The 12,536-nt window shown below is 39.3% G+C and overlaps 1 protein-coding gene across 1 annotated transcript; it reads right to left on the reverse strand.

Annotated features, from left to right (window-relative positions):
* Window positions 1-4,287: 4,287 nt before the first annotated feature.
* Window positions 4,288-5,136, reverse strand: LOC107469868 (uncharacterized). Its single transcript, XM_016089250.1, has 2 exons — window positions 4,684-5,136; window positions 4,288-4,584 (listed from the first exon to the last, which is right to left on the reverse strand). Exons 1-2 carry the CDS (start codon window positions 5,134-5,136, stop codon window positions 4,288-4,290), a joined length of 750 nt encoding a protein of 249 aa, XP_015944736.1.
* Between the last annotated feature and the right edge of the window lie 7,400 nt (window positions 5,137-12,536).

Below are 12,536 nucleotides of genomic sequence, written 5' to 3' on the forward strand. Positions count from 1 at the left end.
TCATGAGTTTTATGCAAGGATTTGAAACAATATGTTATGATATATTTATAATACAAAAATAGAGTTAATTTAATGTGTATATGCTTACATTGTAATGGGGCTTCTCCTTTTATGAGATAGTCTTCTTTTTCATTTTAGCTGTAAGGAATAAAAAATTTTGTCAATACTTAACAGGAACATTAAGTGAACCTCAACTAATTCACAAATGAACCGAAATTGCTTCAGATTTGAACAAAAACTAATTAAACAATCCCACATGAACAAGTTTAGCAAATTCAACCGAAACAAAACCAAATGAACCTAAATTAAACTAAAAAATGAACCAAAATTTCTTAAGAAATAAAAAATTTGGCCAATGCATGCAAATTAACACAATTAAACTACGAAAACTTTGAGATTTTGAGAGAGATTCAAAATTCTTTTGTTACAGTTTTAGGTTTGAGGAACGAATAGTTTTTCATATTAGAGCGCGAAGAGAGTGAGTAACATTTGGGGTTTCCGGCACGTGTAACCACTCTCTTTAATGAGAGTGGGTTTTTTTGGTGTTGGGCCTGCTTGGTTGGACTTATATGCAATAATGCTTGGATGTGTAGCCTAACTGATATTATTAGCAGTATAACCAATTTTTTGTTGGTCGAATGGTTAACTCACTTATTTGCATAAGTAAGTGTCGGAGGTTTGAATTTTACCTTGTGCATACAGCAACCCATTGGCCAGGGATAAACCCTTAATAGAGCTCAGATCCACGACTAATTAGTTCTTAGCCTGTCGAACCACAAAAAAAAGTATTAGTAGCAATATCATTTTTAATTTATTTAATGAAGAAAAAGAAAAGTACTATTCATACATCATTCTTGACATGTATAAAAATACAGTTGTTACAAATTAATCGTGTATTATTTAAGTTATTTTTTAATTGAATACGTATTTAGTTGTTAAGAAAATAATAACGTTAAAATGGTGTTCATCTTAAAAAGTATACACACAGTGGAGTTAAAAAGAAAAAACCTAAGAGTGACGCCACTCTAGAGAAAAAAAATCATGTATGAAATTTAAGATTCCAACCCATTCATCTAAAACAAAAGTTGAATTATAAGGTACAAAGAAATATCTATACAGATTTATAGATATTCCCTCTCCACCATGGTTATTCCAAATCTTGCACTAGACTTTTTGGACTTTTCAGACTTGCCGTGCAGGAGGAGACATGCTTGCAAGGAGGGTAGCTAACCATTGGTTTGGTGTGTATGAGCCAAAAACCAATGTTTTGAAAACCGTTTTGAACCGGTCGAATCAGAAACTGATGGCTTTAGTAGCTTGGGTGATAGGTAGAATCATCTCTTTTGTAACACCCTACCACACAGAGTCTTATGCTTAAGTCATAAAACAGAGGTGGAAGGGGTATTACGACCTCTAAAAATAAAATATAGTATGTATAGTATTGCAAAAATGTTCATAACTAAGAGCCTTTGAAGAAAAGTGGGTAAATCAAAACCGATGAATCAAAAGCGCAACACTCCGATGGATAACGTAAACGAATAGTTAAGAATTTAGCTAAAGCTAAAAGATATACAAAAGAGTGCCAATATATAAATATCAAGACTCGGGACTCGGCTTGCGAAGATAACCGGTTCGAGCATACAGTATACATACATACATATAGTAAGGAAAATCCAAAAGACAACTCAAAAGACAATATACAAATCCTGTTTCTCCAAAATAACCTCTAAGAGGAGTACATACAAAATACATATACAGTGGAGAATATAGTATCTAAACAGGTATATAATAACCAAAACAAAATCCCAAGATGTAAGGATCTCCGCCAAAAGAAAGTCTCCAGCATGCCTCAGCGAGGAGCCTCACATCCTGCATCTGAAAACCACAAGATCTGCATGGCTGAGAACCTTCGGTTCTCACTTCTCAGCATGGTAACAGTGCCCAAATATCTAACATGTAATGTCCTGGGAAAGCCAAAGGCAATCCTAGAACTTCCAAATTATAATCAAAGCGTATAAACATAACTAAACCATAATAATTGTAAATAGGCAACTAACTTAAGGATCTTCGGTCTAACTATATATCCCCTTTCCAAATCCTACAAAACCTCCCAACCGCCAACAGTAACAGATACAAGCACAAGTATATCAAACAAATAAATGCACAAGTAGGAAGAAGATAGGACAATTAAGCAAGTAGCAAGTAATGATGCAGTCAATTAGGCAATCCAGACAAATCACATGTAATGCATATGATGCATGCCTGTCCTAGTGGCTGATGAGTCTCATCTGTCGGTTATAGAGCCAACCCGACAAGTCCTGGTAGCTAACCATTGGACTGTCTCTCTGTTGTGCATCCCCAACTCGACTTGTTCACTCATATAATTATAATTTATATCCAACACCCTCACTGGTGTATATTTATGGGGGCGAGCTCATCCGGAACTTTCACAGTGTCCGGCCACACTTGCGACATAGGGTCAGCAGAGTATCGAGTCTCCACCTGGAGCATGTGGTGGCGAGCCACTGCTTTTCCCCCAGGGAACTCGTATCTCAGGTAGGTGGAGTGCAAACAATCATAATATCAACAATTCAATTCAGCATATATGCATTTATTCACAGTCATACATTAATATTCATCTCAGCCATCCGGCTTCCAAATCATAGTATATAACCAGTCATAATTGCCATCATACACTGCCAGTTCTAGGTCATGTGTCGGGTAATTAACCTCGTGACGTCTCAAATGCCGTGAAGCATAAGCCACCACCTTCCAATGCTATATCAGTACGCACCTCAAGCTCTTTAGTGAAGTATCACAATACACCTCGAATGGTTCATTCGGTTCGGGTAATACCAACACAGGCGCAGTAGTCAACTTTTGCTTCAACGCTTGAAAACTCTCCTTACACTCGGAAGTCCAAACAAACGGCGCATCCTTGCGGGTTAACTTCGTCAATGGCAAAGCCAATTGTGAGAATCCTTTGATGAATCTCTGATAGTAGCCAGCTAATCTCAGAAAACTCCTTATCTCGGTAACTGAGGTCGGTCGCTTCCACTCCATTACTGCTTCCACCTTGGAAGGATCTACTGCTATCCCCTTTTTACTTACCACATGACCTAGAAACTTCACCTCACGTTTCCAGAACTCGTATTTCGATAGTTTTGCATAGAGCTTCTTTTCCTTTAGTTTCTACAACACGGTCCTCAAATGCTCCGCATGATCCTCTTCAGTCTTGGAATAAACCAATATGTCATCAATGAAGACAACAACGAATTTATCCAGAAACAGACAGAAAATCCGGTTCATATAATCCATAAACACTGCAGGGGAGTTTGTCAACCCAAAAGACATCACAGTGTACTCGTAGTGACCATAACGAGTCCTAAAAGCGGTCTTAGGGTTGTCCTTATCTCTCACCCTTATCTGGTGATAACCGGATCACAAATTAATCTTGGAGAACACTCCGACTCCTTGTAACTGGTCCATGAGGTCGTCAATCCTTGGTAGTGGATATTTATTCTTTATTGTGACCTTGTTCAATTGCCTGTAATTCACACAAAGCCACATACTTCCATCTTTCTTCTTCACCAATAACATCGGCGCTCCCCACGGAGAAACACTCGGTCGGATAAACTTATTACCCAACAAATCTTCTAGTTGATTTTTTAGCTCGGCCATTTCCAAAGGCGACATTCTATAAGGAGCAATCGAGATTGGCCCTGTTCCCGGCACCAATTCAATCGCAAATTCAACCTCTCGATGCGGCAAAAATTCCTCAATGTTATCAGGAAACACTTCAGGAAACTCACATACAACCGGAATCTGTTTTAAGTTTTGATCATCACCCGAGATGCCTGCGGTTAACAACAGAATGCCTTGACATTCAGCCCCAGAATAACTCACTATCATGGAATTCAAGTAGTAGCTATTTACCACAACCGGCCCTTCCGTATCCTCCGACATGAAGTACACTGATTTCGCAGAACAGTCGAGAAGAACTTGGTTCTTGGACAACCAGTCCAACCCCAAGATAAGGTCAAGACCTACCGTCGGCAAACATACTAGATTGTGTACAAAGTCACGTTGCTTGATCCTAAAGGAAACTTGCGGACATCCAAGCCTAGTTAGCATGGCTTCATGGGTGGCATTATACACCTTCAGGTCATAACCTAACGTTATGATCTTCAACTCTAACTCACTAGCTTTCTCAAATGCAATGAATGAATGCGATGCTCCAGAATCAAACAAGGCATTTAAAACTTGACACGTTATTTCACATTTACCTCAGATGAGTGTCTCAGACCCCTCGGCCCCTATAGCTGAAGTAGTGAACACCCGTCTAGGCTGCTGTGCTCTCCCGGTACCCTGTCTCTGCCTCTCTGGACAGTTGGAGGCATTATGCCCCGGCTTCCCACATGAGTAGCATAGACCCCAACCGGCCTTACACGGAACACCAGGATGGTAACTCCCACATCTAGTGCAAGCCTGCTCATTCAAAAGTTGCTTCCCAAATCTTCTCCCTGAAGCATTGTTGTTGTTGTTGTTGTTGGGCCTTCTAAAGCTGTTCTGACCCTGAGTCCACTGTGGTGCAAAACCTCCCCGCTTGAAGGGCGGACCTCTAGGAGCAAAACTCTTCCTTTAGTTCAGTGGGAGAGATCCCCTCTGGCTTCCTCTTTCTACAGCTGCCTTCTTCACACACTCTTCGGCAACTTTGCTCTTTTTTACCAACTCGGAGAAAGTCCTGATCTCCATAGGCCCTACTGAACTGTAGATGTCACTTCGGAGTCCTCCTTCGTACTTGATACATTTCCACTCCCCAAAGTCTCCCGGAGTTCCTTGACACATACGGGAGAACCTAAACAACTCCTCAAACTTGTCCGTGTACTCAGATACGGTCATCGTACCCTGCTTCAGCTGCAGTAGTTCGAGTTCCTTGGCCGTCCTAGCAGAGGTCAGAAAGTACTTCTTGTAGAATTCCTCCTGAAAGGTATCCCAGGTGATAGGATCATCACCTTGCTGTATGATACGTCGGGTCCTCTGCCACCAATGTGACGCTTCTCCGGTGAGTAGATAAGTGGCAAACTTGACGCACTGCTCTTCAGGTACCAACTGCACTTGCAGTGCGCGCTTCATAACTTAGAACCAAGTGACGGCTTCCGTCGGGTTGGTGGTTCCCTTGAATTTTGGCGGATTAACCTTTAAGAAGGTCGCCAGTATCATCTGACCTTGAGTCTCGTTTCCACTGTTTTCCCCATTATGATTATTGTTATTCATCTGCTGCCCGAGTGCCTCAGCGATGGCCTGCATAGCAGCAGCCATATTCTGCAATGCAGCCATGAAGTTCACTGGATCATTCGGATTAAATTCTGGCTTATGAGTACCGGTATGTCCTGTCGCACGGCCTCGACCGCGTCCACGAGGTGCCATCTGGTTCCTATACACACCAAACAAGTGATATCAAGTTGATCAGTCTCGATATCGAAAGTCTAGTGCTCGAAGTCCCAAATGTATGCTCATGAACGTTTATGTCAGTTATATCAGTCAAATATCCTAATAGCACATGAACACAAACACAGAGAATGCACAGAAGCATAGTCAGTCCGTCCCTCAGGCTTTACAGGAATAAACGGCTCTGATACCATAATGTAACACCCTACCACACAGAGTCTTATGCTAAAGTCAGAAAACAGAAATGGAAGGGGCATTACGACCTCTAAAAATAAAATATAGTACGTATAGTATTGCAAAAATGTTCATAACTAGGAGCCTTTGAAGAAAAGTGGGTAAATAAAAATCGATGAATCAAAAGCGCAACACTCCGATTGATAACGTAAATGAATAGTTAAGAATTTAGCTAAAGCTAAAAGATATACAAAAGAGTGCCAATATACATATATCAAGACTCGAGACTCGGCTTGTGAAGATAACCGGTCTGAGCATATAGTATACATACATACATATAGTAAGGAAAGCCCAAAAGATAACTCAAAAGACAATATACAAATCCTGTTTCTCCAAAATAACTCTCTAAGAGGAGTACATACAAAATACATATACAGTGGAGAATATAGTATCTAAACAGGTATATAATAACCAAAACAAAATCCCAAGATGCAAGGATCTCTGCTAAAAGAAAGTCCCCAATATGCCTCAATGAGGAGCCTCACGTCCTACATCTAAAAACCACAAAATCCACATGGGTGAGAACCAGAGGTTCTCAGCATGGTAACAGTGCCCAAATATCTAACATGTAATATCTTGGAAAAGCCGAAGGCAATCCTAGAACGTCCAAATTATAATCAAAGCGTATAAACATAACTAAACCATAACAATTGTAAATAGGCAACTGACTTAAGGATCTTCGATCTAGCTATATATATCCCTTTTTCGAATCCTGCAAAACCTCCCGACCACCAACAGTAACAGATACAAGCACAAGTATATCAAACAAAGAAATGCACAAGTAGGAAGAAGATAGGAAAATTAAGCATGTAGCAAGTAATGATGCAGTCAATTAGGCAATCCAAACAAATCATATATAATGCATATGATGCATGCCTGTCCTAGTGGCTGATGAGTCTCATCTGTCGGTTATAGAGCCAACCCGACAAGTCCTGGTAGCTAACCATTGGACTGTCCCTCTGTCGCGCATCCCCAACTCGACTTGTTCACTCATATAATTATAATTTATATCCAACACCCTCACTGGTGTATATTTATGGGGGCGAGCTCATCCGGAACTTTCACAGTGTCCGGCCACACTTGCGACATAGGGTCAGCAGAGTATCGAGTCTCCACCTGGAGCATGTGGTGGCGAGCCACTGCTTTTCCCCCAGGGAACTCGTATCTCAGGTAGGTGGAGTGCAAACAATCATAATATCAACAATTCAATTCAGCATATATGCATTTATTCACAGTCATACATTAATATTCATCTCAGCCATCCGGCTTCCAAATCATAGTATATAACCAGTCATAATTGCCATCATACACTGCCATTTGGCTCAAAACATACTCAGCCATTGGTTCATCTCACATACAGCACTCTACCATTTTCCTCAACAATTTATATCATCATCATTATTCATCATATTCATCATAACATCCCTTTTCTTCCTCCATAAGTTACCCCTCTCCTAGCCTTCTCTCAATCCCTAGGCATTTAATATCAATTTAAGACTCAAAGGATGAAATTGGGGATTTTTAAGTGTGAAATAACATTCTGAAAGGTTACGAGCTTGTTGGGAATATGAAGAGCTTGAAAACAGAGTTTTAGAAATGAACTGCGTCGCATGCGTACGCAAAGGGAGGTGTGCGTGCGCACGCCCAGAAATAATTTTAAACGTGTGCGTACGCACAGGTCTATGCGTACGCATAGAAAGCAAAATCCTTAAGGTGGGGCACGCACACAGCGTGTGCTAGCGCCGTCACTAGTATGCCATTCCCAACCTGTGCACGCGCACAGGCTTATGCGTACGCACAGCTCACAATCCCTTGTTGGTTGCGCGTGTGCACAGGGCGTGCTAGTGCTGTCACCAGCAACCTTATCTTCGTGTGTGCGTACGCACAAGTCTGTGCGTTTGCATAGGACTAAATTCTCGTAGAGTGTGCGTGTGCACAGAGCTGTGCATGCGCACACAAATCAGAGATCACAAATTCTGCAGAAGTTACAGAATTCAGAATTTTAACCGAAACTTCCAACGATCATTTCTCCCTCCACAAAATTTGGATTCCCACCAAATTTAAACCATTTTAAAGCTTATAAAATTATCTTTCTATTGATATAAAAATCATCAAATTTCAAAAACAATTGTTCAAGATATGATCCGTTGAAGTTTACCAAAATTTCATTTTTAGCAAAAACTTGTAAACTTCCCAAATCACAAAACATGTACTCCAAATTCATTAAAAAACTAGCCAAACTCAATGATTAAGTACCAAATGCTTCCATCCTCTCATTCAATCATCAACCCACCAATTTCCACCATATTTAGCCAATTTTCAAGGTGACAAGCTCCACATCATAATCAACAATTCACATCTCAATCTCCAACAATATCCAATTCATCAATCACCATACAAAAATATATATATATTTCCATACATACCCAATCCACATTTCAAGTCATGCTCATAAACACAAGCCTCTAGGTTATCATTAATTCTACATATTGAACCATGTCACACCCAACTTTCACATATTGTGCCAACACTTATCATCATTCCACAATTCACTAAATTTATATGCAACAACACACTTCATATCAATCCATCCACAACATTTATGATTCAACTCCTATCTTAGGGTCTCTAGCCTACGTTTTCACACCACATTACATTTTAGATACAGAAAACCGAAACTATACCTTGGCCGATTCCTGTTCCACCCAAAACACTCTCAAATCAACTTCCAATGTTTCCAAAGCCTCACCAATGGATTTCCAAGCTTGGGATTCCACACCAAAGCTTTCCAAAACCGCCAATCAAGCTCCAAAACACATATATACAAGGCCTAAAGCCACAATATCACATAAAAACACAATAACTCAATCACTAAATCACAAAATCTAAAGCCTCTAGCCTAAGGTTGAGAATCTCACCTTACCCAAAGACCAAGGGAGCTAGAGAAAGCCTTCCCTTCAAGTTAATTAGGTCCTACAACACAAGGAAGCTCACAATTTCAACATTTTTGCCCAATGAACTCGAAAATCAAGGACTGGGATTCGAAATTGAAACTGTAACTTACCTCAATATTTCTTGTATGGGTTTTTTAAAGCTCGACGCCGCGGTCGTGTGGCCGTAAACGGTGCGTCAATCGGAGCTCGGAGCGAAAAGTTATGCCACCTTGAATCAAACCAAGGGTTTGCTTCTCCTTTCTCCTCCTATGGGTGTGTTTCAACGTGTTTGTTGTGTTTGGGAGGGAAGAGAGAGCTGAGCTCTCTCATTAAAGGGGGCTTGGCTGGGCCATTGGGCCCATTTGGGTCCGGTTGGCCCAGTTTTGCCCGTTCGGCCCAATCTTGGGCCAATTTCTTTAAAATTGGGGTCGAAATACTCGTTTCGAATTTCTCTATCACATTAGACCATAAAAACCACATTTCTCACTTTTTATAATATATTTTAGTTTATGGATTAATTAGCCATAAATTAATCGAGTTTTACATCTTTCAAAAACTAGCAGTGAATTGTAAAATTGGCCAAAAACTAGCCAGTCCAACCAAATTGGGATCCAAACGATTTTTGAGAAATATCCAATACGACGTTGTTTGAAAATTTAAAAACAAAACACCCTAATTTTTTTCCTCAGCCCATACCCCTCCTCTCATCTTCAACTTTGAGAACGCATCTGAGCTCCTGATGAGCGGATATTTTATACGCTTTTTGGGGGTAATTTCATGTAGATTTTAGTATGTTTTAGTTAGTTTTTAATAGATTTTTATTAGTTTTTACGCAAAATTCATATTTCTGGACTTTACTATGAGTTTATGTATTTTTCTGTGATTTTAGGTATTTTCTGGCTGAAATTGAGGGAGCTGAGCAAAAATCTGATTTAGGCTAAAAAAGGACTACTAATGCTGTTGGATTTCTGACCTCCCTGCACTCGGAATGGATTTTTTGGAGCTACAGCAGTCCAATTGGCGCGCTCTCAATTGGTCTGGAAAGTAGACATCCAGGGCTTTCCAGCAATATATAATAAATCATACTTTGTGCAAAGATAGACGACGTAAACTGGCGTTCAACGCCAGTTCCATGTTACAGTCTGGCGTCCAGCGGCAGAAACAGGTTACAAGTTGGAGTTCTACGCCAAAAACACGTTACAACCTGGCGTTCAACTCCAGAAACATCCCAGGCACGTGAGAAGCTTAAGTCTCAGCCCCAACACACACCAAGTGGGCCCCATAAGTGGATTTCTGCACCAATTATCTTAGTTTACTCATTTTCTGTAAACCTAGGTTACTAGTTTAGTATTTAAACCACTTTTAGAGACTTGTTTTGGATCTCATGATATTTTTAGATCTGAATTTTATACTCTTCGATGGCATGAGTCTCTAAACTCCATTGTTGGGGGTGAGGAGTTCTGCAGCGTCTCGATGAATTAATGCAATTATTTCTGTTTTTCCATTCAAACATGCGTGTTCCTATCTAAGATGTCCATTCGCGCTTAACTATGGAGAAGGTGGTGAGCTGTGACACTCATCACCTTCCTCAATCCATGAACATGTGTCTTACAACCACCTCCGTTCTACATCAGATTGAATGAGTATCTCTTAGATTCCTTATTCAGAATCTTCGTGGTATAAGCTAGAATTGATGGCGGCATTCATGAGAATCCGGAAGTCTAAACCTTGTCTGTGGTATTCCGAGTAGGATTCTGGGATTGGATGACTGTGACGAGCTTCAAACTCGCAAGTGTGGGGCGTGATGACAAACGCAAAAGAATCAATGGATTCTATTCCGACATGATCGAGAACCAACAGCTGATTAGCCGTGCTGTGACAAAGCATTTGGACCATTTTTACTGAGAGGTTGGAAAGTAGCCATTGACAACGGTGACACCCTACATAGAGCTTGCCATGGAAGGAATTTTGCACTTTTGCATGAGAGGAATATTATGTTTTAGGAATTCAGAAGACAAAGCATCTCCAAAACTCCAACATATTCTCCATTATTGCAGAACAAGTAATTATTTCACGCTCTTTTATTTTTTTTGTAATTCAAACTGATAATTATAATTGATCTCCTGACTAAGAATAATAAAATAAACATAGCTTGCTTCAAACCAACAATCTCCATGGGATTCGACCCTTACTCACGTAAGGTATTACTTGGACGACCCAGTGCACTTGCTGGTTAGTTGTGCGGATTGCAAAAGTGTGATTGCAATTTCGTGCACCAAGTTTTTGGCGCCGTTGAGGTTTATTTTGTTGCTTAGATTAGGAATAATTTATTTTTGTTGCTATAGAGTCATTAAATTCTGAGTCCTTTATTTCCTTTTCAAAAATTTTTCAAAAATATTATTTTTCTTTATCAATTTTTAATTTTTTCGTGAGTTTAGTGTCTTGTTCTAAGTTTGGTCAATTGCATATTTCATATTTTTCTTTTAAATTTTCGAAGTTGTGTTCTTTGATCTTCAAGTTGTTCTTGTTTATTTTTCTTGTTTGATCTTTAGTTTTTCTTGCTCTGTGTCTTTTCTTGTTTTTCTTGTGCTATTCCAAAGCATTAGTCTTCCAAAAGAAATATACCTCTTCAAAACAAGTGTTACCTTTATTGCCCAATTGGATAGAGCGTTGGTCTATGCTCTTGGTAATTGGGTATCTCCTTTTTAAAATCTTTTTCAAAAATAATTTTTCTTTGATTGAATCTTGTGCTAAACTTTAAGTTGGTGTTTTCTTGTTAATCTTTTTATAATTTTCGAATATTTTATTGAAGTTTTCTAAAAATTTTAAGTTTGGTGTTCTTTCTTTTGTTCTTGTTGTTCTTGTGAATCTTCAAGTGTTCTTGAGTCTTTCTTGTGTTTTGATCTTAAGATTTTTAAGTTTGGTGTTCCTTGGTGTTTTCCCTCCAAAATTTTCAAAAACAAGGAGCATTAGATCTAAAAATTTTAAGTCTTGTGTCTTTTGTGTGTTTTTCTCTTTCATCATAAAATTTAAAATTCAAAAAAATTTATCTTTTCTAACTATTTTCAAGCTATATTTTCGAAATTTTTTATAAAAATACTCCAACATGGACATAAGTGGAAATGAACAGTCCAGAAGGACTCTGGGGTCATATGCTAATCCCACTACTGCTTCATATGGGAGTAGTATATGTATACCCTCCATTGGAGTTAGTAGTTTTGAGTTGAATCCTCAACTCATTATCATGATGTAGCAAAGTTGCAAGTATTTCAGTCTTCCACAAGAAGAACCTACAGAGTTTCTGGCACAGTTTTTACAAATTGCTGACACAGTACATGATAAAGAGGTAGATCAGAATGTCTACAGGCTATTACTGTTCCCATTTGCTGTAAAAGACCAAGCTAAGAGGTGGTTAAATAACCAACCTAAGGACAGCATAAAGACATGAAAACAGCTGTCAGAAAAATTCCTGAATCACTATTTTCCTCTGAAACGGATGACACAACTAAGGCTGAGCATCCAAGGCTTCAAACAAGGAGATAATGAATCTCTCTATGATGCCTGGGAGAGATATAGAGAGATGCTAAGAAAATGCCCCTCTAAAATATTTTCAGAGTGGGTGCAGTTAGACATCTTCTACTATGGGCTTACAGAAAGAGCTCAGATTTCTCTAGACCACTCAGCTGGTGGATCTATGCACATGAGAAAGACAATAGAAGAAGCTCAAGAGCTCATTGATACAGTTGCCAGAAATTAGCATCTGTACCTAAGCAGTGAACCTTCCATGAAAGAAGAGGCTAAAATAGTAACTGCTGAAATGAGTCTTGCAGAACAAGTTACAAAATTCAATCAGCAATAGGATTTTCTAACAAAATAGTTAGCCGAATTCAAAGAGATATTACAAGAAACAAGAATGGC

This window comes from Arachis duranensis, chromosome 10, assembly GCF_000817695.3.
Source record: "Arachis duranensis cultivar V14167 chromosome 10, aradu.V14167.gnm2.J7QH, whole genome shotgun sequence".
Classification (NCBI taxonomy): domain Eukaryota; kingdom Viridiplantae; phylum Streptophyta; class Magnoliopsida; order Fabales; family Fabaceae; genus Arachis; species Arachis duranensis.

What these genes read in the sequence shown, in the direction of transcription:
- LOC107469868 (XM_016089250.1), bottom strand. Translation starts at nt 5,136, where the DNA reads ATGAAGCGCGCACTGCAAGTGCAGTTGGTACCTGAAGAGCAGTGCGTC. An exon ending in AGTGTGTGAAGAAGGCAGCT is followed by an intron (nt 4,585 to 4,683) that starts GTAGAAAGAGGA and finishes TTTGCACCACAG; the next exon opens with TGGACTCAGGGTCAGAACAG.